The sequence below is a fragment of the Hyperolius riggenbachi genome, chromosome 1 (assembly GCF_040937935.1).
Source record: "Hyperolius riggenbachi isolate aHypRig1 chromosome 1, aHypRig1.pri, whole genome shotgun sequence".
NCBI classification, from domain to species: Eukaryota; Metazoa; Chordata; class Amphibia; order Anura; family Hyperoliidae; genus Hyperolius; species Hyperolius riggenbachi.
Window position 1 is genome coordinate 336,056,779 of NC_090646.1, and position 27,259 is coordinate 336,084,037.

The window sequence follows — 27,259 nt, forward strand, 5'->3', positions numbered from 1 at the left end:
TAACTCACTTTGGACTGCAGGCTCTAAAGTAAAGATCAAAGCTTTTTTTTTTTCACTTGTGATTGGCTCACAATGATAAGGGGTCAGGAGCCAATAACAATGGCAATCGAAATGCAACTGTATTTAAATGGTGCTTTCACATTTGCATGTTGCTGTGCAACACATTCTGTTGGGAAAATGCATGGCATGCAGTGCATTACCGGGCCACTTACTCGGTTTTAGGTGTGGTGCAAACATAAGTCTATGATCTGCATGCTGTACTGTATGTGTCGCATTGCACTGAAAATGTGCGATGCAACATTCCACCTCAGTTTCATTGCAATCCTAATTATTCTGGATTTGCAATGAACATAGTGTTAAAGTAGCAAGACTATGGAGTCGGTACAAAAATCATCGGTCTCCTCAGTTTGTAGTGGCTGGATAGTGTAATGGTTAAGGCACTGCCTTTGACATGGGCGACCAGGGTTCGACTCCTGGCTAGGGTCAGCACCTTCTCAGTAAGGAGTTCAAGGCAAGACTCCCCCGCACTGCAGGTCCCAGTGGCTGCAGCTCTTGAGTGCTTTGAGTCCGACAGGAGAAATGCACCAGACTGGTGCTGCTGCTCTCTAAGGCTGCTCCAGACATTACAACTAATTTGGAAAGAACGCAGGGGTGGAGGGATTGCACTTTGCTTTAGATCAGCTTTGAAAATCAGACCACTTACTGTAGGACCTACCACCTAATTTGAATGCTTGGGGGCACAACTTTCAGCTGAGAAAAACATAAACATATTGCTGATCTACCGTCCACCAGGAAAGGACTTGGACTTCCTTAAGTAACTTGTAGATCTCCTATACAACCTAACACTGGAACACCCCAGATGGATTGTTCTTGGAGATTTCAATACATGGGTGGATGACTCCTCTTCACAATTAGGAATAGAGCTTTCTCGTGCCTTATATGAACAGGGCGTCTTCCAATCAATCAACTCTGCTACACACAAGAAAGGTCACACTCTGGACCTTATATTCCATACTGGGCTGTGTGGAAGTTAATCCTGTTGCCTGGTCAGACCATCACACTATCCACTTCTCCCTCTCAATACCAGCTGTCAAACACCAGTTCAAGAATCGAATAAAATATCGCCGCTTAAAAGGGCTAACAACACAACATATCTGATATAACCTTAGCTTTGATGAATTGACTAACTCCAGCTTGGACCTTGATACTTTGGTGTTTAAGTACAACAAATGTGTATCCTCCACCTTTGAAACCATTGCTCCTCTGTGCACCAAATATCTTACTCCACACCATCATGCACAGTGGTTTGATAACTCAATAAAAGAGCTGAAAAGACAAGGCAGAAAACTTGAAAGACTGTGGCGCAAATCTCAGGCCCCAGAAGACAAACATGCCTTAATCCTCCACTTGAAGAACTACCAAAAGGTAATCACGGGGAAAAAAGCATCCTTTCTATCACAAGAGATTGCAAATGCAGTTAACAAGCCAGCCCAACTGTTCCGCACAGTGGAAAAACCCTGCAACCCGGCATGTCAAAAACTTAATATCCAGTCTTCAAAGGACTTCTGTGACCAATTTGCCCATTTCTTCTCAGACAAAGTCTCCGCTATAAGGTCCACCATCCAACTTACAGCATCTGAGCCTAATCTAGAGCCGAAGACCATTAGCAGAGACAACGTGACACCTTGGTCAAACTTCAAAGAAATTGATGAAGAAGTCACATCAAGCATCCTCTTTCACCTCCGCCAAACTACCTGTAACCTGGATCCTGGCTCAACACAGTTCATGTTAAACTGCCCCGACCTGTTTGTACCGGTATTCCTTAAAATTGTGAACTGTTCTTTACAATCAGGGATATTTCCTGCTTTACTGAAGGAAGCAATCATCAGGCCTCTCCTCAAAAAACCCTTCCTGGACCCAGATACAATGACCAGTTACAGACCTGTCTCTAACCTTCCCTTTCTGGGTAAGCTAATTGAAAAAGCTGTATATCTCCAGCTAGAAGCCAAAATCCTACAAAACAACAATTATGACCTATTCCAGTCTGGCTTCAGGAAACATCACAGCGCTGAAACTGCCCTCATCCAAATATGCAACCACCTGCTCATGGCAAGAGACAAAGGAGAATGCTGCATTCTCATACTGCTAGACCTCTCTGCAGCCTTTGATACAGGTGACCATGACATCTTGATAAACAGGCTACAGGAATACTGCAGCATTGATGGCATAGTTATTCAGTGGTTCCAATCCTTCTTGAGTGGCAGAACCCCAAAAGTGTCTATGGGGCCCTTCCTGTCCACCTCTGTACCACTTAAGTATGGGGTGACCCAGGGCTCAATCCTTTCTCCCCTGCTTTTCATGATTTACATGTTACCGCTTGAAAAACTAATCCAAAAACATGGCCTGACATACCACTGTTATGCGGACGACACCCAACTATATCTTTCCTTCAAGCCTGGTGTGACAGACCCAATTCTAACGCCTGCTTACGTGAACTACAGCAATGGATGAGTGACAACTGGCTGAAACTAAATGCAGACAAAACTGAAGTCCTTCTGATCTGAGGGCAGCACATGACAACAAAACAACTTAACTTGCAGTCTTCACCACTGGGAATAGGAGGCACGGATCTACACAGCTCTGATCATGTGCGTAGCCTGGGATGGGAGTTCTAATTGATGGGGATTTAAACTTCAGAACTCACATCTCTGCTGTGGTGAAATCAACCGATTTTCACCTTAAGAACATTGCAAAAATCAAGCACCTCATCCCCCAGAAGATCTACCAACCTTAGTTCATGCCTTCATTACCTCCCGACTGGACTACTGCAATGCTCTCTACACTGGCCTTCCAAAAAAGGACTAGTACCGCCTACAGCTGATACAGAATACTGCTGCCAGACTGCTAACCAACCAACCCCGTCACTGTCACATAACGCCAGTCCTGCACTCCCTTCACTGGCTACCTATAGAATGGAGGGTCCTATACAAGATCGGCCTACTGACATTTAAATCACTGAATAATCTGGGCCCTGGATACATTATTATTATTATTTATTGTATTTATAAAGCGCCAACATACTACGCAGCGCTGGACATTCATTTAGGTTACAGACAATATTTAGGGGTCACACACAGCAATATGACAATACAGGAATACAAGAAAACCAGATCACACAGCACAATATGAGTACAAGGTAATTCTTAGTCAGTCTTTGGATGGGAGCATGGAGATTAGTCAAGTTAGGTTCACTCAAATGCATAGCATGGGTTTACAGTAATGGAGGTGCATGATCAGGTAGGACACAAAAGGAGGAGGACCCTGCCCAAGGCTTACAATCTAGAGGGAGAGGTAGGGACAAGAGAGGTAGGGGACTAGAGTTCAGCTGTGGGTTTAGAGCAATTGTGAGGGGTGGTAGGCCAGAGTGAAAAGGTGAGTTTTGAGGGCCTTCTTGAAGGTGTTAAAGGAGGGGGCTGCCCTAATGGGTGGAGGTAGGTAGTACCATAGTGTTGGAGCGGCTCTTGAGAAGTCCTGGAGGCGTGCATGGGACTGGGTGATGCGGGGGATGGTCAGGCGAAGTTCATTGGAGGAGCGGAGTGAGCGGCTTGGTGTGTATCTCTGAGTAAGATCAGAAATGTAGGTTGGACAGGTTTTGTGGATGGATTTGTAGGTCAGACACAATATCTTGAATCTGATTCTGGACTGGATAGGGAGCCAGTGGAGGGATTCACGGAGGGGAGCCGCCCTGGTGGAGCATTGGGAGGAGTGGATAATTCTGGCTGCCGTGGGGCTATTCGGGTCATAGGGAGACCAGACAGAAGGGCATTGCAGTAGTCGAGGCGGGAAATTGTGAGGGCATGGATGAGGAGTTTGGTGGTGGCTGAGGTCAGGAAAGGGCGAATCTTACAGATGTTACGAAGGTGGAAGTTGCAGGACTTTGTGAGGTTTTGGATATGGGGAGTGAAGGAGAGTGCGGAGTCCAGGGTGACACCCAGACAGCTTGAGAGGTAGGGCGAATGGAAGTGTGGTTAACAGTGACCTGCACATCTGTGAGGTCCAGGGATGACTGGGGTGGGAAGATCATAAATTCCGTTTTGTCTAGATTTAGTTTCAGGAACCTAGCGGACATCCAGGAGGAGATGGCAGATAGGCAGGAGGAGACCTTGTCCATGGTAGTAGTGGATATGTCAGGGGTGTGGAGGTAGATTTGGGTGTCATCTGCATACAGATGATAGTTAAAACCCATAGGGAGATAACCTTGCCAATGGAGGATGTGTATAGGGAGAACAGTAGGGGGCCAAGGACCGAGCCTTGGGCGACTCCCACTGAGAGGTGGTTGGGGGTGGATGAGGACTCATTGAAGGAGGTCGTGAAGGAGCGGTTGGAGAGGTAGGATGAAAGCCAGGTCAGGGCGAGATCGTGAATGCCCATGGACTGGAGGAGTAGGGGATGATCTACTGTATCAAAAGCTGCTGAAAGGTCAAGGAGGAGGGGAATGGAGTATTTACCTTCAGCTTTAGCTAAGGCAAGGTCATTGACCACTTTGGTGAGAGCAGTTTCGGTTGAGTGGGCAGGCCGAAATCCAGATTGTAGTGGGTCTAGTAGTGAGTTGCCATTGAGGTACTGGGTCAGGCGTTTGTGAACCAGACGCTCAAGGAGTTTTGAGGCAAAGGGGAGGAGGGAGAATGGGCGGTAGTTGGAGGGTAGCGAGGGGTCGAGGGAGGGTTTCTTGAGCAGGGGCAGTACTGTGGCCTGCTTGAAGTCTGAGGGGAAGGTGCCTGTGGATAGGGAGAGTTATGTGGTATAACAACAGAGGCGCCAAGTAGAGTAAAATTAGTTAAAATTGTTAAAAAGGGGGAAGTGGGTGGACTCACCTCCCTTCTGAAAAAATGGCCAGACAACGGGCAGGTTACTTCAAGTTTAAAGTAACATTTATTATGAGCTCCAAAAGTGCAACGCGTTTCACGGGTAACAGTCCCGCTTCTTCAGGCAAACAATTTTTGGAGGGAGCAAAGTCGGGTCAAGAGCCAGATATAGCGCTATATCTGGCTCTTGACCCGACTTTGCTCCCTCCAAAAATTGTTTGCCTGAAGAAGCGGGACTGTTACCCGTGAAACGCGTTGCACTTTTGGAGCTCATAATAAATGTTACTTTAAACTTGAACTAACCTGCCCGTTGTCTGGCCATTTTTTCAGAAGGGAGGTGAGTCCACCCACTTCCCCCCTTTTAACAATTTTAACTAATTTTACTCTACTTGGCGCCTCTGTTGTTATACCACATAACTGTTTAGTCCACCCTTGGTGGAGGGGTGTATCCCCATTTCCTTCTATCTACAGAGAGCGACTTCTTAACCCTGAGCGGGGTCAGGTTACAATTCTACCCGCCTGCTTATCCAGTGGTTGCCTTGGAGGCGACCCGTCCTTGTGAGTATAACCATTGTGTGTGTTTGCATCAGACATCACCTCATTAACATACTACACCATATTGGGCTCTCGGTTCTCCCCCTTTCTTTCAAGCGTGGATAGGGAGAGGTTAAACAGGGTAGTGAGAACTGGGGCCAAATCTGTGAAGTGAGGCTAAAGTAGATCAGAAGAGATAGGGTCAAGAGGGGAGGTAGTGTTATGGGAAGTCTGCATTAGGTGGTTGACTTCCTCAATGGTAGTAGGAGTGAAGGAGGTGAGGGGAGGATAGGGTGGAGGAGGAGTTGGTTGTGAGCGGATGGAGACTATTTTGTTGGTGAAGTGGGTGGCTAAATCTGTGGCAGAGAGGGAGGAAACAGAAGGTGGGGGGGTGGGTTTAAGCAGGGAGTTGAAGGTGCCAAAAAGACGGCGGGGATTGGAAGCTTGTGCTCCGATGAGCTTGGTAAAGTATTCCTGCTTCACATGAGCAAGGGCAGTGTGGAACTGCAGCAGGTTAGTCTTGTACTGTAGGAAATCCTGGTTTAGTCGAGTTTTCCTCCATTTTCGTTCATTGGCACGTGTTTCCCTCTGGAGGTTGCGAGTATGGGTAGTGCGCCAGGGCTGGGGGTCGGTTGCGGTGGAATATTGGCGGAGCAGCTTTCTCTAGGGCTGATGAGAGAGTTTGCTGATACTGAGCTGCAGCAAGATTAGGACAGATTAGGGTGGGGAGAGGGCATGGAGAGAGTCAGCAAGGACGCCAGGGTTGAGCTTGCGTAGGTCTCGCTGCCATCGACCAGGTGGGTGGGCGGGTAGTTCGGAGGTGCCTTCTGTGAGGAGGTTGAAGGTGAGGTGGTGATGGTCTGAGGGTGGAAATGGTGCGATGTCGAGGTCTGCAATGGTGGTGGATTTACTGAATATAAGGTCGAGAGTGTGACCTGAAGTGTGTTGTACTAGGCCATGTGAGTTGGCTATGGTGAGTAGCCGGGTCTCAACAGAGTTCTTGGGTTCATTGATGGGAATATTGAAATCCCTGAGGATGATGGTGGGGAGGTCAGAGGAGAGGATGTGTGGGGGCCAGGAGGCAAGGTTGTCGAGAAATTGTCGTGTGGAGCCCGGAGGGCGGTATAAGACTGCAACAATGGCTGGGAGAGGATTGTAGAGGCGGATAGTGTGGGCCTCAAATGATGTGAATTGTAGGGAGGAAGGTGGAGTGAGGACACGGAATGTGCAGGATGGGGAGAGGAGCAGATCCACCCCTCCACCTGGCCTGTTGACTGGTCTGGGGGTGTGACGGAGGTGTAGCCCCCCGTAGGAGAGGGCAGCCTCTGCGGCAGAGTCAGAGGGGGTGAGCCATGTCTCAGTGAGTGCGAGGATGGTGAAGGTTTTGAAAAGGAAGAGGTCGTGGACCACTGTAAGTTTATTGCGGACGGATCTGGCATTCCAGACACCGCAGGGTAGGGGGAGCATGTGTTTGTGGGGGGGGGGGGATGGATGGAAATAAGGTTGGGGCGAGGATGGATGTTGAAGTTATTTGTGGACAGAGAGCTGTGAAGCGGATCAGCAGGGGATGCTTGTCTGGCAGCAGGCTGTGGCCCAGGGTTAGGTGATCTATCACCAGCTGCAAGTAAGAGTAGGAGAGAGAGAGTAAGCAAATGTGAATGAGATTTAAATGTTTGTGCGTTTTTTTAGCTGCTGTGGGGAGAGAGAGATTTGAAGAGAGCGAACAGTTCATGTGAAGCTGAATAAGGTGAGGAAAGCAGAGCAGGTGAAATGAATATGGAGTGTGGTACACTGGGAGGATGCATGTTGCAATGCAACTTGTAGATGTTTGCAGAAAGGCAGAACATAAGAAAAATTGCAGTAAACATGGTAAGTGTCAATGATTATCAGCAGGAAATTTCCAACCCCCAAACAGTTTATGAGTATGCAGTTAGTGCAAGCAAACCTGTGTACATAAAAAGTCTACTTGGTTGTGCAACATATGTCCAGCAGTGGCATTTTGAGCAACAGCATTGGAGGCAGTTCTGGATGCAGAGTAGTTGTTTCCAGCAGAGTCCTGTGGCAGTTGAATCCTGTTTGAATTCCTGGGTGAATTCTTGGTAAATTCTTGGTAAATTCTTTTTTTTTTATAAGAGATTATTTATTAAAATTTTTCAGAAAAAATGCCCCAACAGTGGAGCAACAAACAAAAACATTAACAAACCATAACCATGTAAGGCCACAATTGAGTCTAGTTCAGTATCAAAGTATTGCATATCAATAAAGCACAGTTAAGAGCGCAATAATCGTATTGCATATATGATTACAATAAAAGTATGTATATAACAAATAGTATATATAATATACAGAGGGGTGAAAAAAAGGAGTCTCTTATTTACTTAGAAAATGGTGTCTTGAACGGAAATAGTGATGTCCAAGTTGGGTATAACAGTGTCCAAAGAGTCCACCCAGGTTGACCAAACTTTGTTAAACTTTTTTGGTTGGTTGCGAGTTTGATAAGTTAGTTTATATAATGGAAGAGCTGAGTTCACCAGCTTCTTCCAGTCCGTCGTTGTAGGAGTGATGCTCAATTTCCATTTAATAACAAGTGCCTTTCTGGCATAATACAACAGGATTCAAATAAGCATCATTTTCCATCGACCACAGACATTATCTGGTAGCATACCCAACATACAGGTCTTGAATGAGAAAACATCCGGTAAACCCAGAGTATCCCTCAAAAAGTGAGTTACTGATTTCCAGTATTGGTTAACCTGAGGACAGAACCAAACGCAATGCAGAAAGTCAGCCCGTTCCAACTTACATTTAAAACAACATCCATCTTGAAGGGGACTAATTTTCTGTAGTCGGGAAGGGGAGAGATAGGCCTGGTGGAACTATTTCAGGTTAACCAGTTTGTCATAGGCAGCAATAACTGATCTATGGTATTGATCCTGGAAATCTGTCCAGTCATTTTCTGTGTAGTCAGCTTCTGCACTCGTCCAACGGTCTCTAATTTGCATAAATTTACGTGAAAGATGGGATGTTAGTAAAAAATTATAATGTCTGGATATTTGCTTCGTCCTATCTTTATTTAGCATTAATTGTTCCAGTTCTGAGGGTGTTAGATCTATGCCATGGAGTCCAATTTGGGTTTGTATAGCGTGTCGAATTTGGAGGTACCTGAACATAGTATGTCTAGGGAGTCCAAACTCCTCGCAAAGTTGTACAAAGTCTTTAAAATTCCCGTCGTGAAAAAGTTGGTGCAGATATTTAATATTATATCGCGTCCAGAAATTGGGATCAGGTACCGACAGCAACTCTGGTAAGTTAGTATTGTACCATAACGGGGAACTGAAGGATATTGGAACTGTGTGTTCGTTTAAAAATTTACGTGTGGACTTATAGACTTTAATTGTGTTTTGTATTAAGGCAGTTCCTTTACCCAAACCTGGTACTGTGTACCTGTAGATAGCCCCGCATAAGGACTCGTAAGAGCTTGCCACATCGGCTTCCAAGGCCAACGAAGAATCTCGTCTAAAATCACTTAACCAGTAGTTGATAGGGATAAGTTGTGATGCTAAATAGTACAAGAAAAAATTGGGGACTGCAAGGCCACCCTGAAATAAAGGTAGTTGTAGTGTGGATAGGGCAATTCTAGGTGTAGAGTTTGACCACATAAATGACGTGATGAGGGAATCAATAAGTTTGAATGTGGAGCGTGGAACCCACGTGGGAGCCATCTGTAAAATATATAAAAGTTTTGGAGCCACTATCATTTTAACTACACAAACCCTCCCACATAGATTAAGAGGAAGAGATACCCATCTTTTAAGTTTAAGCTGAATAGAGTCCAGGATTGGGTGCAAGTTGAATTCCAGAAACCGTTCCGGGGAACGCTGGATCCAGACTCCAAGGTATCTAAACTTATTGACAATTTGCAGACAAGACCGGGGGGGGGGGGGGGGAGGGAGATTATTTGGGTATCAAACTGATCTAAAGGTAATAAGACTGACTTAGACCAATTTATCGTTAGACCGGACAGGGACCCAAATTTGTCATATATGTCTAATACCGTGTTTAGGGAAGGACCAGGATCTGCAAGGTATACAAGCATGTCATCTGCATATAAGGATATGCGTTCTTCTACTTTATCAATCTTTAATCCCTGGATTGATTGTGATAATCTAATGGCCTGAGCTAAAGTTTCGACTGCAATGGCAAAGAGCAATGGAGAAAGTGGGCATCCCTGCGTAGTTCCTCGTGTGATATTGAAACTATGGGAGATTGTCGAGTTTACTCTAATCTTTGCCTTGGGGGAGTTATATAGGATATGAAACCATTTTTTAAAATTGGGACCAAAGCCGAATCTCTCCAGGATAGCCACCACATAGGACCATTCTATAGAATCAAAGGCTTTATTAGCGTCCAAAGATATTACTCTCGTTCCAGAATTGACGTGGGGATACTGGATATTTGTTAGGAGTCTTCTAATATTTAACCTTGTACAGCGTCCTGGGATAAACCCAGTTTGATCAGGGTGTACAATAGAGTCAATGTGTTGATTAAGTCTGTTGGCCATGATTTTGGTTAGGATTTTAACGTCCGTGTTCATTAAGGAAATTGGGCGATATGAGTCACAAGAGAGGGGAGATTTGCCTGGTTTAAGGATAAGAGTAATTAGTGCCTCATGCATGGAATCAGGGAGAGATCCGGCTTCAAAGACGTGTTGAAAAAGTTTGGTAAGAGAGGCCACTATACTGTTTTTATTTTTCATGTACCATTCAGCAGGTATACCATCCGGCCCCGGAGCTTTGTTTTTTTTAAGGGACGAAATCGCCAACACGATCTCCTCACATGAAATGGGTGCATCTAATTCTTGTCTGGCCTCCTCTGATCTTGGTAAATTCTTAGTAAGTTGTTGCAAAGCACTTTGTAATAAATGGCACTTAGGAATGAAATGGCACCAAATGACCTAGGCCACAAGTGACCTTCTTGCAGCGTTTAAATAGGTATGATAGCTGCCATGGCTCAAAATGGAAGTGATTCTCAATTAGAAATTGGGAAAACAGTTCAGCTGGGGATGAGAGTGGCTACCAAAAACCAGGCCTCTGCTGCAATAAATAATTGGTGGTCACTGGGCTGGAACACAAGGATTCACAGGATGTAATATGGGAATTTACAAACATTCCTGAACTACTTAAATTTATATTAAACAATTTTAGTAGCAATGTATGCAGCAATCGTACCAATTAACGTGAAGATAATGATTGCAGTCACAGATTGAAAGGCAATCATTACATGAAAAATGTTGCAGCTGTGTAGCAATCCCTGCATTCTCAGATCCACAGGTTCTAATAATCTAGTCATACCCAGAATCCACTTGGCAACTTTTGGTCCAAGAGCCTTGTCATGCTGCCCCTACGTTTTGGAACTCCTTACCTCAACAGATCAGGACAGCTCCATCCCTGGATGGGTTTAAATCCAGACCGAAAACCCACCTGTTCAGTTTGGCATTTGCAGAAATATAACTTTTGTTGTGTGAATATTTCATCCTACTACCAATTACTGAATCTAAGCGCTTTGAGTCTTATGGGAGAAAAGCGCTATAGAAATGCTATTGTATTGTACTGTATTGTATATTATAGTTTTGGAAACCTTTGACTCCAGGTACCTTTAAACCACAGGCCTTGAAAGTAGTCTAGAAGATGGAAACAGGAAATGCCTGACACTGCATACAGTAGTAGCGTATTGTACAGTTAGCCATCACTTAAAGGGAACCTGTACTGAGTAAAATCATTTAAAATAAACACAAGGCAACTTCAAATGAACATTACATAGTTACCTTGCCATCAGTTCATCTCAGAAGCGCACCATTTTCTTATGACAATGATCCCTTCCAGTTCTGACAACATTTTGTCAGAACTGAAATATAGGTAGAAGAGATCAGCAGCACCACATTGCATAAAGACAGCGCCCAGGGACAGCGACAGACGCTGTTTCGGAGACAAGCTCCTTCCTCAAGCTGTATAGGCTCACACATTTTGTCAGAACTGAAATATATCAGTTGCTGTCAGTTATTTATCAGTTGCTGTCAATTATAGCTGAGAGGACAACTGATGTGCCAAGTAATGTCTATGTTTCCCTATGGCTCAAGTGGGCGATGTTACAGTTTAACAGTGTGCTGACCAGAAAGCTGTTATGGGGTAATGGCCATTTTCAAAATGGAGAACGGAGAATTCCCCTGATCACAGTGGACAAACAGGATGTAGGAATGGAGAAAGAGATTGAGTAGTAGACTACACAGGAGGTAAGCATGACTTGTGTATGTTTATTTTGACTTTTAATTTTCAGTACAGGTTTTCTTTAAAGCAATATTTTTGAATCAGAATAATGCCAGTTTACTGGCTAACGTAAAATAAAAATTGTAAGATCCCTCTGGATCCTTCATTGGCTTCCCATGTCCTCCTTTGGAGCGATCCGCCGGCTGCATCCCCCTCTAAAAACGCTTGTCTAATGTATTGCAATGGGATGGTGCACACCGGCGGTTTGCGGTTTTTGCCAAGCCGCAAACGCGCCTCCTGCTGCGTGTTTGCGGTTTTCGGAAGCGTTTCGTCCTCAATGTAAAGTATAGGAAAAACGCAAACCGCTCTGAAAAACGCTAGTTCAGAGCGGTTTGCCAGGCATTTTTGTTACAGTAGCTGTTCAGTAACAGCTTTTACTGTAACAATATGTGTAATCTGCTACACAAAAAACGCACGCAAAACCGCTAGGTATGTTTAGAAAACCTCTCTAAACATACCTAGAATCGCTCTGAAATCAGCTCCCAAAACCGCTAGCGTATTGCGGATCTGCTAGCGGTTTTGGTGTGCACTTGGCCTTAGGCTTGGACCGGACCAAGCACTGTCCAGGGATTCTAATATAAGACAGTTTGACACCATAAATAAAAAATTGATTATGAGAAGAAACATTTGTGGGATTTTTGCAACATAATCAAGGGCCAAAAGACTAAGATAAATTTAGGGTCAAAAACCTAGCAAACAAGAGATTTGTCTTTAATACCTCCCAGATTGGCTCCAATGCCAGACAACCTAAGTATTCTTCAGGCTCCAGGGACTCCTTTTTTTCTATACCTGGACAGCAATCTTCTGTCTTTTCTCAATCCAGTGAGGTCAAAACTAGAGGGATTGGGATGAATTTAATTGTTTTGGGACTGACGATAGTTAAACCTATGCCACACTTGTGGCTGTCTAAGGCCACATACAGACATCAGACCATAGTCTTTGGAAAATGAAAGATCACAGACCAATCTTACCACCCTTCCTGTAGTATAAGAGCCATACTCTACACAGTCTTTTCTATGGAGCTGAACTCCACATCAGGAAAAAAATCTTTGCAAGATGCTGCACACACAGATGCTGTACAGACACAAAAGATCAGTATCTGCAAAAGACCTGTTCCTGCCAAAAATCCATTCCTGCAAATTGCAATGATAGTCTATGAGATCTGCAGATCATCATACACACGATTTAACTGACATTCATCTGCAGATCAGATCCACCAGGATGGTTTTTCAGATCTGCGGATGATTGCTTGATCTGCAGATGAATGTCAGTTAAATCATGTGTGTATGATGATCTGCAGATCTCATAGACTATCATTGCAATTTGCAGGAATGGATTTTTGGCAGGAACAGATCTTTTGCAGATACTGATCTTTTGTGTCTGTACAGCATCTGTGTGTGCAGCATCTTGCCAAGATTTTTTCCTGATGTGGAGTTCAGCTCCATAGAAAAGACTGTGTAGAGTATGGCTCTTATACTACAGGAAGGGTGGTAAGATTGGTCTGTGATCTTTCATTTTCCAAAGACTATGGTCTGATGTCTGTATGTGGCCTAAGCCTGATGTGGCACAGTTTTATCGCCAGTGGCTCCAGAGCACTGGACATAGCGTATCCCTGCCGGCACATATATCTCCACTTTCTAAAGACAGCAGAGTTTGGTGCATCGGTCAGCAGCCATTTCATTCGCTCCTGATTGCTTGATCATGGTGAGCTAATCACTGTAATCAGGAAGTGAAAAAGTAAATTAAAAGGTTCTGGTCCTTAAAGGGAACAGAGCCTATGGTCCCGAATTGGTTAAACAACCAGAAGTGAGATTTTACTCCATACCAATACATTTTTAGGGGCCAGCCTTGACAAAGTCCCCAAGTCTCAATCAGGGAGGAAATAAGATGCACATTTTTCTGACTTGATGCAATTTGTATGCAGACTGGAACTGGGTCAGTCCAAATTGGTGTCAACTGCATTTAACCACCTGAGCGGTCTGGACGAGCTCAGCTCGTCCAACACCGCCGGAGGCTGCCGCTCAGGCCCTGCTGGGCCGATTTTAATGAAATAAAAAGCAGCACACGCAGCCGGCACTTTGCCAGCCGCGTGTGCTGCCTGATCGCAGCTGCAGCGCGGCGATCCGCCGCGTGCAGCGGCGAAAGAGGGTCCCCCCAGCCGCCCGAGCCCAGCGTAGCCGGAACAAACAGTTCCGGCCAGCGCTAAGGGCTGGATCGGAGGCGGCTGACGTCAGGACGTCGGCTGACGTCCATGACGTCACTCCGCTCGTCGCCATGGCGACGAGGTAAGCGAAACACGGAAGGCCGCTTATTGCGGCCTTCCGTGTTACTTCTGGCCGCCGGAGGCGATCGGAAGAACGCCTCCGGAGCGCCCTCTAGTGGGCTTTCATGCAGCCAACTTTCAGTTGGCTGCATGGAATAGTTTTTTTTTTATTTAAAAAAAAACCCTCCCGCAGCCACCCTGGCGATTTTATCAGAACGCCAGGGTGGTTAATTGGTCCAGTTTCATTAATTAATTGTTTCTAGCAGCTATGTGCCTTTTAAAGAGTCTGACATCTTGGATGCCATCAATCAGGAGTCATACATTACAACTGGCAATCTTTCATTGGGATGGTAACTCTAGGCTCTTTGGACTCATAGGCCACATACACACATCAGACCATAGTCTTTTGAAAAGGAAAGATCACAAACCAATTTTACCCCCTTCCATGTAGTATGAGAGCCATACCTTCACAGTCTTTTCTATGGAGCTGAACTCCCCATCAGAAAAAAAATCTTTGCAAGATGCTGCACAGACACAAAAGATCAGTATCTGCAAAAGATCTGTTCCTGCCAAAGATCCGTTCCTGCAAATTGCATTCATAGTCTATATCTGCAGATCATCATACACACCTTGTTTAACTGACATTCATCTGCAGATCAGACAGTCATCTGCAGATCTGAAAATCCATCCTGGTGGATCTGATCTGCAAATGAATGTCTGTTAAACAAGGTGTGTATCTGCAGATATAGACTATGAATGCATTTTGCAGGAACGGATCTTTTGCAGGAACAGATCTTTTGCAGATACTGATCTTTTGAATGTCTACAGCATCTTGGTGTGCAGCATCTTGCAAAGATTTCTGTCTGATGGGGAGTTCAGCTCCATAGAATAGACTGTGTAGAGTATGGCTCTCATACTACATGGAATGGGGTAAAATTGGTCTGTGATCTTTTATTTTCCAAAGACTATGGTCTGATGTGTGTATGAGCCTTTAGATCTGATGCTTGGAAGCAGATGTGGGTTGGTGGATTCAACCTCAGCTTTCAGTAACCGGGAGAGGGGATACCACAGAACTCAGAAATAATGACTAAGGAAGTCAGTCTAACAATTTGGGGTGCTCATCTGCAGTCTTCTTTATCCAAGGTGATTGAGGGATAAAAGTTCTTTGTTGGGACCAAACAGAGAGGCCATGGCAGTCTGGAGATCACTCAGACTTAGGGCTTAAACCCACTAGCAGCAATTTCTAAGGGCTAGTGATTTGAAAAAGCTCTTGCTAATGCAGTGCTGTGGGCGATTTATATAAAATCTGATCGCTCAAGTGAGAGCACACTCATAGTATTACATTAGCAAGAGCTTTTCAAATCACAAAGTGCTCATAAAAGCTCTCATAGTGGGTTCCAGACCTAAAAAAGGTATGTGCTAGTGATATGACATCCCTATGGTTTATTACAGCAACAAGCAAGGAGTAACTCACATCCCTCCTGTGATTGCTCTCAGCCATCTTATGTTTCTTTTAGCAGAGAAAAATATTTTGCCTTTAATAGTGGTTCACATCAAAAGACTTCAGAACGTCATAATGGATTAGCTGACAGCAGCTCCAAAAGAAGACAATTCATGGTCTCTTTGCAGGATGAAGGCTGCCATCAATAAACCCTTTGTGAACAGGGTGAGTGCATGCTGCCAGGTTCACTTTAAAGGGGAAGTAACCCATGTAAGGGGGATTCTCTAGTTCCCATAACCACATTATAACCATGCTATGCTAGGGGCAAAGACAGCCAAAGAGGTAACACAGGAGCATGAGCGTGAGATTTTAAACAATTAAGAGATAACCAGGTCAAGTTTAGGATTTTCTATAAATTTTTAGTATCATCCTCATCCAAAGAATTTCTTCTCTTAGGGCTCAGACTCACTAGAAGGGCTTTTCCGAACACTCTTTGGCCTCCAGAGTTTTCTGAGCGCTTTTTAAAAAACGCTCCCATTGACTTACATTAAAATCGCAGTAAAATCATAATCACGATAAAATCGTGTGATTTTAACCTCCTTGCCGGTCTAAAAAAAAATCCGGCAAGGAGGCAGTGCCGCACTTTTAAATTTTTATTTTTTTTTAAATCATGTAGCGAGCCCAGGGCTCCTACATGATAGCCGCTGAGCGGCGGCATCCCCCCACCCACTACAAACGCCTTCGGCGATCAGAGTATGCAGGAAATCCCGTTGAGAACGGGATTTCCTGCAGGGCTTTTCGCCATGGCGACCGGACGGGATAACGTCACCGACGTCATGACGTCAGAGGGAATCCCGATCCACCCCTTTGCGCTGCCTGGCACTGATTAGCCAGGCTGCGCAGGGGTCTGGGGCGGCTCGGCGGGTAGCGGCGAGCGCGTACTACACGCAAATTTATGCAAATCGGCCCAGCGGGGCCTGAGAAATCCTCCTGCGCAGGTTAATGTAAGTCAATGGGAGTGTTTAAAAAAAAAAACAAAAAAAAATTTCAAAAAGCTCTGGAGGCCAAGAAGCGCTTATTGTGTGTCTGAGCACTTCGACAATTTGTACACACAACCCTTTGAGAGCGAAGTTAAATTACACAACCCTAATAAATGTTACATGATGCTTGACTATAAACCTGGATTGTGACACCAGCAAGTACTGATCTTAAAGAGACTCTAAAGCAAATAAAATTTGCTATTTTTACCTTGTATTTCGCTTCAGAAGTCTCAGTAGAGGTAAACTGCCACATCCCCGCGGCAAAACGAGGGGTTTAGATCCCCAAATCCCGGGGCAAACATCCACGACCATCTTGGTCGTGGATTGTGCTGCCCTGAGAGGCAGAGCTTTGAGCTGTAGCTCTGCCTCTCCTGACATCAATCGCCGTGCGGATCTCCGCCTCTCCTCGCCCCTCTCTATAAAAGGTTGACTGAGAGGGGCGGGAAGGGGCGGAGATCCGTAGCGATTGACATCAGTAGAGGCAGCGCTACAGCAAAAAGCTCTGCCTCTTTCAGGAAGCGCTGCCTTGATTGCCCCCGGGGGGGGGGGGGGGGGGTCTAAAGCCCTCGTTTTGCCGTGGGGATGCGGCGGTTTACCTCTGCTGAGACTTCTGAAGCGAAATACAAGGTAAAAATATCAAATTTTATTTGCTTCAAAGTCTCTTTAAAGAGACACTGAAGCGAAAAAAAAAATATGATATAATGAATTGGTTGTGTACTATGAATAATTACTAGAAGATTAGCAGCAAAGAGAATATTTTCATATTTTTATTTTCAGGTATATAGTGTTTTTCTAACATTGCACCATTCTCTAATATGTGCAGATTACACAACACTCAGCATTCAAAATGATTCATTCAGAGCAGTCTGAACTAATTACCTCTCCTCTGGCAGAGAAAAAGACATTTGTTTACTTACAGTTGAGGTAATAAAAGTCAGAAGACAGCCCTCTCCACGACTTTGAAAGTCGTAGAGCTTAATGGCTTTTTTGCATAGAGATAACAACTGGAGTTTAACTCTTCCTGTACTGGAAACAATTAGACTGATGCATCTGATCTTAATGTTTTATTTCTTAGCTGTACTACGCATACAAATCATAATATCATAATTTTTTTTCGCTTCAGTGTCTCTTTAAGTCCCCTTCAGTGTTTATGGGGGATTTTCCATACTCTGAGATTGCAATCACTTAAATCACCTATTTGAATAGCTCAACACAGATTACCTTACCAGGTAATGACACAGATTAGAAGCCTCTAGTGAAAAAGCATACATTTTTATTTTTTTGAAAAAAATATTTTACACAATGGTCAGTACAAAAAGCTTACAAACATGTAATTTTGGCTCAAATGACACAGTGATAAATATGAAAGGTAGCTTTGAATCTTTGTGATATGGCAGAACATCATTGCAATATAGCTAGATTCAGTAACATTTGGCATTCATCTTATGCACTGTATTCTGGAATGATTTATTATTTGGAACATATCCGTGAAACAGTGAGGCCATTTTACCCATCAGGGCATAAGAATACAAAAGTCTGTAATATTTTCAACAATCTTCATATGAAAAAATATATTTTACAGGATAATTACATGAGGTCTTATAGGGTACATTAGCACCACAGCATTTGGAAATAAAATTATATATCAGTGACCCCACTTCTAGTACAATACTGCAAAATGGCAAGGAAAAAATAAATCTTACCTATATTTGTGCCTTAAATACAAAACCAGAACACATTTTATACTTATTAATACAGTTTAAAATCATTCCCTTTAAGGCATACTTCAGCAAGGGGATTAAATCCTATGAGCCAAACTGAATCACTTCCAGGCTGCAAAGTCAGGTCTGTATTTTTATATGTAACAAGTCTTCTGATTTTCAACACATGTACAGCCATTTAAGTAGATCAGATCCTTGTGAACTCATATTGTTTTTGAAGTCATACATTCAGTACATCAAATAATATTAAGATCAACTCAAAAGCTGTGTAGTAACTAAATACAGAAGTCTTTGGATTTCAGCAATCCTTTGTTGACCATTTTGCTAGAAGACCATCTCCACAAAAAATGTAGCCCATCAGGCTCTAAGCTGTACATCAACAAGGTCTGTAAACAGATCTGACAACAGAAGTCTTAAAGCGGACCTAAACCCAGAACATCCTCTCTGCTCTAAAAGATACACAACAGCATAATAACCTTGAAAGGATACCCGAGGTGACATGTGACATGATTAGATAGACATGGGTATGTACAGTGCCTAGCACACAAATAACTATGCGGTGTTCTTTTTTTTCTTTCTCTGCCTGAAAGAGTTAAATGTGAGGTATGTGAGTGGCTGACTCAGTCAGGAAGTAACTACAGTGTGACCCTCACTGATAAGAAATTCCCCTTTTTACCTTTTTCTTGCTCTTAGAAGCCATTTTCTGCTAGGTAAGTGTTTTATAGTTGGAATTTCTTATCAGTGAGGGTCACACTGTAGTCACTTCCTGTCCGAGTCAGGACTGAGTCAGCCACTTACATACCTGATATTTATCGCTTTCAGGCAGAGAAAGAAAAAAAAGGAACACAGCATAGTTATTTGTGTGCTAGGCACTGTACATACACATGTCTATCTCATGTCACAAGTCACTTCGGGTATCCTTTAAAGAAAAACATTTCTGTTACAGCTGATACAAATCCTGCAATAAATCTGCCATGTGTATACTTCCTGCTTTCATGGAAGCAGACATTAATATCCTGTGTGTACCAATCAGCTGCTCTGCTGTGGCAGTCAGCTGACACAGCTTAGTGACAAAATTATAACTTGTGATTAGTCACAGTCGAGGGGGAATTAGAGAAATGCACCCTGTATGTATTTAGAGAGTTTAGCCTGTCTATTATCTCCTTCTGTCTTGTGTAAAAGTTCAGGTCCACTTTAAAGTGGAAATACAGTTTGGCATAACATACAATACCTGCCCCCCCCCCCCCCCTCAACTCCTTATTGACTAGTTATCATAATTGACTTTGGCCCAAAGCAATGTCAATTGTAGATTAGTAAGCAGCACACTGCTATTTTTTAGACTGCGTAGCCTTTGGCACACAAAAGCTCTCAAGTCTTCTCTCTTAAACTCCGAGGTAAGGAACCAAGGGGAAAAAAAAAAATGTAATCTTACCCATCAATCCTTTCATACACTATATTTAAAGGAGTGTTTGTTCTTTCAATGCCTTATAAGCTACTGGAAGGGAAATCTTGACTGTCGTTCCGCTTTAACCCAAGTTATTGGATTTTAACTGAGCAACTATAAAGTTTAACAAACACCTCTGCACAGTAAATTTACACCAGTATTAACATTGTTTGTAGCCTTCTTCAACATGGTGCTTTTTTAAAGGTTAATTGTGCAAGGAACCTTCTCACAACTGTAACAGAGTGATCAGCATTAAAACATACAACTCCTCATCCCCTTGATTCAATGTAACATTCATTGGAAGCTTTGCCACAGTGTCATTAGTGGTTCTTGATCATCTATATCCACTCATTCCTCTTCAAGGATCCTCCTGACATCCTGATCACACAGTAATCTCAGGTGGTAGGTCATGTCTCAGCTGCAAGAAGACTTGCTTCATCCCTCTGTAGAAATGGACGCCAGTCTCTCCCAACCCAATCTCTGATTGAATGCAAACCATTCTTGTTTGCTAAAGGTAAGGGACATGTCCAGTCTTGCAAGAGTCATCTGCTTTTATTGAAACGTAGATAGAACTTAACTTCTTGACAGTTGGCCTTCAACATGTCATGCAACGTGGACGAATTTCTGTGACAGGTGGGTTAGGATCAACCTGAAAATTCAAGGAAAGTATCAGTACCAGATTTCAGAAAATAACAGTTTTAGAAAACAAAGTTTGCGAGCAAGTCTTCAACTGTGGGTATGAAAATAGGGCCTGTATTACCTAAGGTGCCAACTAATGATACAATCTTCATTATATAATCTTACCACTTTTATAATCCACACATTTGTACATCTATGTTAGGCCCGGTTCACATTAGCGTTCGCTATCCGGACTTTCCGGTTCTGATCCGGACCGCATACTGTACAAACGGAATCTACGTTCCGCATAGCAATGTAAAGTCTATGCGGACGTTCACACGCGTCCGTTCCGTACGTACCGGAGCCGGATCGGATCCGGACACTTTTCCAACATGCGCTATTTTTTGGGTCCGGATCTCCGGCCCACGCACCCGGACCGGAGCCGGACCTGAGCCTGACAGCACCATCAGGAACACGGAAACCAATGGGAAACGGAAGGCACAGAACACACTGCCTACAAAAACCTGACGTTCTACCCCACTTCCTATGAGTATCCAAGCGGCCATTTCGGATGGGGACACATGGGCCAAGCATGTCTGGAGTGGAGCAGCAGTGACAGACGTGCTGGAGCTGTTTGGCAGAATGTCGGAGGTGGAGGTGAGGCCTACAGCAGAGGAACCCGATTCTACAGGTGCACCTTCTGCTGACCAACATTTTTTTCTTAAAATTGCTATTTTTTGCCCACGGATCCGGATGGCAGCCTGATGCATGCCTGATGCAAACGGACCGGATCCGGATCGGAACCGTACGATTCTGATCAGGATCCGGTCCGTTTACTTGCCAAAACGCAAGTGTGAATGGGGCCTTACGAGTCAGTACCTAAAGTATATTTACTCTTTTTACCATTCTACTACAAAGATTTGGTAAAATTGTACAATCAAGAGTGTATCATTAGCGGGCACCTTTATCTAAACTCCAAAGGCAGCCATATATATTGCACTTCTGCTAAAGGTTCACGCGCAATGTGGGAGAGTTCTAGGACCTGCTTTGACCTGTAAGAGTACCAACCCAAGCTTATAAATGCAGTGTTTGCAGCCTCCCATGAATACACTGGGAATTACAAACACAGGTCAGTGTACATGCAAGTAAAACAAGAAGCTGCGGATGGTTTATGTACCATGAATCCCACCTATATGAATTGAGTAGCAGCTACAGTAGGTGCAATTACAAGTTACTTTTCAGTGCAAAGTCGCAGTTAAAAATCGCAGTTTTGTTAAAGTCACACTACAAGGAAAAGCCAAAATAAGAGATATAATATTATGCAGTTGACTTTCTTGCATTACTGTAGACCATAGAAAATATTTAGCTTTTCTGATATTGAGAGATATATATATATATATATTTCTTGCATTACTGCAGACCATAGAAAATATTTAGCTTTTCTGATATTGAGAGAGAGAGAGATATATATATATATATATATATATATATATCTCAATATCAGAAAAGCTAAATATTTTCTATGGTCTACAGTAATGCAAGAAAGTCAACTGCATTCCTCAGAACATTATGGGAGAGACTACAATTATGTCACATGGTTGTGATACACAACAAAAGAAGAAAATTATTATGCTTATGTATAAAATGTACAGGTCTCCCAGAAAAAAAATAATGCACCTTTTTTAATATTGTCACAGTTGACACAGTAGGCAGTAAAAATCTGACATGTTTCAGACGAAGTTATTTCCTCATGGGGGATTCTCAGAGTTTGCCACTTTCAAAAGCACTTACTGAAGTAGTGTGCAAATTAGTAGGGAGGATGACCAGTATCTTTATATAGATCCTTTCCAGGGTGTGCTTTTGTAAAGAATAAAGGGAGTACTTTTGTAAAAAATTAAAAGTAATTACTGAGAATCTCCCATAAGAAAGATAGTCCAAAACATGCCAGATTTCACAATTACATCTGACTAAAATCTATTAAAATGTAAGCACTATGATATGATAAAATACACAAGCATTCAGTGGCAGTGCACACCTCTGAGTACAGTGGAGGGGGTCGGTTTCTAAACTCCTGGATGTAAGCATAAAATGGCCCTTCTAGGATACATCCCATACTGGCATGGCGAGGTGGTGCAAGACTGTTTTGGTCCTCCTCTTCAGAAACTACAGAGGAATATTCAGGAGGTGCTGCATAGGCAAGAGATTTCAGATATTAGCAAGAAGCACAATTAACGAGATAACTACACACAAAATGTACAGATTTAAAGTAAATCGGAAGTGAATATAAAAACGTATGGAGATAAATGTATGGTATTAATGATAAACACATTTCCTGGAGTTCCTGAAGCTTATTTTCAATTTAAGGGTTAAAATTAAAAATATAAAAATGTAAACAGCAACAATGTCAGTGTGACATAACATGTGGCTCATTCAGCTTCCCCACAGGGGAAATAAAGACCTCCTGAACCTTCAACACTATCCCGTTACCAGGAGTGTACCACACTGCCAGACATATGTTTATCTCATCATGTCACTTCAAGTATGACACTGAAACCAAACCGGTTTTTTTCATGTAGGACACTAAAGAAAGCTCTTCCTTGTTACAAACTGCCTTACTTATTAACATTGAAAGTTCTGCTAAGTTCTATCTATATCCAAGTGGCAAGATCAGACAGTTGTTTCATAAGCTCTCAGAGCCCATTATGTTTTGCTGCTTGAGAAAGCAATAAGGTTTTCTGGACTTCCATCTGCTCAGATGGATGGTTTGAAAACCTGTATGTGCATACAAGTAGCCTTCAGCTATGGTTTTACAAAACTTCCTGCCGGGGGAAGGTAAGTGTGTGGTTAGAAGAGAGGCACCAGGTCCACATGTGATTAACAGGTCTTAGGCCTCTTTCACAGTGGGATGTTAAAGTCGCATGTTAGAAAATTTTACAATGCAGACTAACGCACAGCAACACAAAGTCTGTGCGACATTCACAGTGCACACGTTGCGTTGTGCGTAACGTGTAGCAATATTTAGAAAGTGCTGCAGGCTGTGCGTTTAGCAATACATTTGCTGCGTTATGTGTGTTGCACATGCTCAGTAAGGTTTTTAAAAAAAATGTAACGCATGCGCCGTTTTCATTCTATCAGTATGCGATGAAAACGGTGCACTGAGAGACACAACGCAGTGCAAAATAACGTCCAATTTCATAACCTACATGTGCTGCGTTAGGGGGCACGTTGTGCGACTTTAACATCGCATCAAGCGCAACGTCCCACTGTGAAAGAGCTGCCAATACTTCCTCCATTCTAAAGAGAAGCCACATGTAGTGCTTGAGACAAGGGGCCATATGCAATTCACTTTTTCACCTGAGTTTTCTCCTAGGAGATACATTTTTCATTTTTGATTTATGATAACTTTTTAGCACTTTGCAAAGGAAAAAGTATCAAAAAGTAAGTAAAAAGGTACTATCAGAATTATTTTGAGCATTGGTTTGCTTGCTGGTGGTTTAACCACTTGCCGACCGCCCCCAGCCGATGGGCGGCGGCAAAGACCGGTCCCAAACGACCGCAATACGCCCATCGGCGGGGGCGGCTGCGGGAGTGGCTATGCGGCGATCGCGTCATTCGTGACGCGATCAGCCGCCGGGGACTGGCTCCGCCCCCCGTTCGCCGTAACCCGCCGGCCGTTCGGAAGCGCCGGCGGGTTACTGGCATCCGGATCGCCGCTGCAACAGTGTATAATAGGCTTTGTAATGTATACAAAGCCTATTATACTGGCTGCCTCCTGCCCTGGTGGTCACAGTGTCCGAGGGACCACCAGGGCAGGCTGCAGCCACCCTAGTCTGCACCCAAGCACACTGATTTCCCCCCCCCTGCCCCCTGATCGCCCACAGCACCCCTCAGACCCCCCCCTGCCCACCCCCCAGACCACTGTTTGCACCCAGTCACCCTCCTAATCACCCATCAATCACTCCCTGTCACTATCTGTCAACGCTATTTTTTTTTTAAGTCCCTAATCTGCCCCCTACTCCCTCCTGATCACCCCCCCACCCCTCAGATTCTCCCCAGACCCCCCCCAGACCCCCCCCCCCCCCCGTGTACTGTATGCATCTATCCCCCCTGATCACCTGTCAATCACCTGTCAATCACCTGTCAATCACCTGTCAATCACCCGTCAATCACCCCCTGTCACTGCCACCCATCAATCAGCCCCTGATCTGCCCCTTGCGGGCAATCTGATCACCCCCCCACACCAATAGATCGCCCGCAGATCCGACATCAGATCACCTCCCAAATCCATTGTTTACATCTATTCTCTCCTCTAAACACCCACTAATTACCCATCAATCACCCCCTATCACCACCTGTCACTGTTACCCATCAGATTAGACCCTAATCTGCCCCTTGCGGGCACCCAATCACCTGCCCACACGCTCAATTGCCCTCAGACCCCCCCCTTATCAATTCGCCCGTGCAATATTTACATCTGTTCTCCCCTGTAATAACCCACTGATTACCTGTCAATCACCCATCAATCACCCCCTGTCACTGCCACCCATCAATCACCCCCTGTCACTGCCACCCATCAATCAGCCCCTAACCTGCCCCTTGCGGGCAATCTGATCACCCACCCACACCAATAGATCGCCCGCAGATCCGACATCAGATCACCTCCCAAATCAATTGTTTACATCTATTCTCTCCTCTAAACACCCACTAATTACCCATCAATCACCCCCTATCACCACCTGTCACTGTTACCCATCAGATTAGACCCTAATCTGCCCCTTGCGGGCACCCAATCACCTGCCCACACGCTCAGATTGCCCTCAGACCCCCCCCTTATCAATTCGCCCGTGCAATATTTACATCTGTTCTCCCCTGTAATAACCCACTGATTACCTGTCAATCACCCATCAATCACCCCCTGTCACTGCCACCCATCAATCACCCCCTGTCACTGCCACCCATCAATCAGCCCCTAACCTGCCCCTTGCGGGCAATCTGATCACCCCCCCACACCAATAGATCGCCCGCAGATCCGACATCAGATCACCTCCCAAATCCATTGTTTACATCTATTCTCTCCTCTAAACACCCACTAATTACCCATCAATCACCCCCTATCACCACCTGTCACTGTTACCCATCAGATTAGACCCTAATCTGCCCCTTGCGGGCACCCAATCACCTGCCCACACGCTCAATTGCCCTCAGACCCCCCCCTTATCAATTCGCCCGTGCAATATTTACATCTGTTCTCCCCTGTAATAACCCACTGATTACCTGTCAATCACCCATCAATCACCCCCTGTCACTGCCACCCATCAATCAGCCCCTAACCTGCCCCTTGCGGGCAATCTGATCACCCACCCACACCAATAGATCGCCCGCAGATCCGACATCAGATCACCTCCCAAATCCATTGTTTACATCTATTCTCTCCTCTAAACACCCACTAATTACCCATCAATCACCCCCTATCACCACCTGTCACTGTTACCCATCAGATTAGACCCTAATCTGCCCCTTGCGGGCACCCAATCACCCGCCCACACCTCAGAACGCCCTCAGACCCCAGCCCTGATCACCTCGCCAGTGCATTGCTTGCATCTATTTCCCCCCTCTAATCACACCTTGAGACACCCATCAATCACCTCCTGTCACCCCCTAGCACACCTACCCATCAGATCAGGCCCTAATTTGCCCCGTGTGGGCTCCTGATCACTCGGCCAAACCCTCAGATCCCCCTCAGACCCCCTTCCGATCACCTCCCCAGTGCATTGATTGCATCTATTTTCCCCTCTAACCGCCCCCTGAGACACCCATCAATCACCTCCTGTCACCCCCCTAGCACTCCTATCCATCAGATCAGGCCCAATACATCCTGTCATCTAAGAGGCCACCCTGCTTATGACCGATTCCACAAAATTTGCCCCCTCATAGACCACCTGTCATCAAAATTTGCAGATGCTTATACCCCTGAACAGTCATTTTGAGAAATTTGGTTTCCAGACTACTCACAGTTTTGGGCCCGTAAAATGCCAGGGCAGTATAGGAACCCCACAAGTGACCCCATTTTAGAAAGAAGACACCCCAAGGTATTCTGTTAGGTGTATGATGAGTTCATAGAATATTTTATTTTTTGTCAAAAGTTAGCGGAAATTGGATTGTTATTGTTTTTTTCACAAAGTGTCATTTTTCACTAACTTGTGAGAAAAAATAAAATCTTCTATGAACTCACCATACCCCTAACGGAATACCTTGGGGTGTCTTCTTTCTAAAATGGGGTCACTTGTGGGGTTCCTATACTGCCCTGGCATTTTAGGGGCCCTAAACCGTGAGGAGTAGTCTAGAAAACAAATGCCTCAAAATGACCTGTGAATAGGACGTTGGGCCCCTTAGCGCACCTAGGCTGCAAAAAAGTGTCACACATGTGGTATCGCCATACTCAGGAGAAGTAGTATAATGTGATTTGTGGTGTATTTTTACACATACCCATGCTGGGTGGGAGAAATCTCTCTGTAAATGGACAATTGTGTGTAAAAAAAATCAAAAATGTGTCATTTACAGAGATATTTCTCCCACCCAGCATGGTTATATGTAAAAATACACCACAAAACACATTATACTACTTCTTCTGAGTACGGCGATACCACATGTGTGACACTTTTTTGCAGCCTAACTGTGCTAAGGGGCCCAAAGTCCAATGAGTACCTTTAGGATTTCACAGGTCATTTTGAGACATTTGGGTTCAAGACTACTCCTCACGGTTTAGGGCCCCTAAAATGCCAGGGCAGTATAGGAACCCCACAAGTGACCCCATTTTAGAAAGAAGACACCCCAAGGTATTCTTTTAGGTGTATGATGAGTTCATAGAAGATTTTATTTTTTGTCACAAGTTGGCGGAAATTGATATGTATTGTTTTTTTTTTCACAAAGTGTCATTTTCCGCTAACTTGTGACAAAAAAAAAATCTTCTATGAACTCACCATACTCCTAACAGAATACCTTGGGGTGTC

The 27,259-nt window shown here is 44.3% G+C and overlaps 1 protein-coding gene across 2 annotated transcripts in view; it reads right to left on the reverse strand.

Moving 5' to 3' along the window:
- Positions 1–18,763: 18,763 nt before the first annotated feature.
- ARRDC2 (arrestin domain containing 2) overlaps positions 18,764–27,259 on the reverse strand; it is a 112,075-nt gene continuing 103,579 nt past the window's right edge. For both annotated transcript variants that reach the window (XM_068233948.1, XM_068233947.1), the window contains exons 7-8: positions 22,285–22,436; positions 18,764–20,280 (exon numbers count right to left, since the gene is read on the reverse strand). In XM_068233948.1, the coding sequence (XP_068090049.1) occupies positions 20,227–20,280; positions 22,285–22,436 (206 nt within the window). In that variant the 3' untranslated portion in view covers positions 18,764–20,226. The remainder of the gene's footprint in view (positions 20,281–22,284; positions 22,437–27,259) is intronic.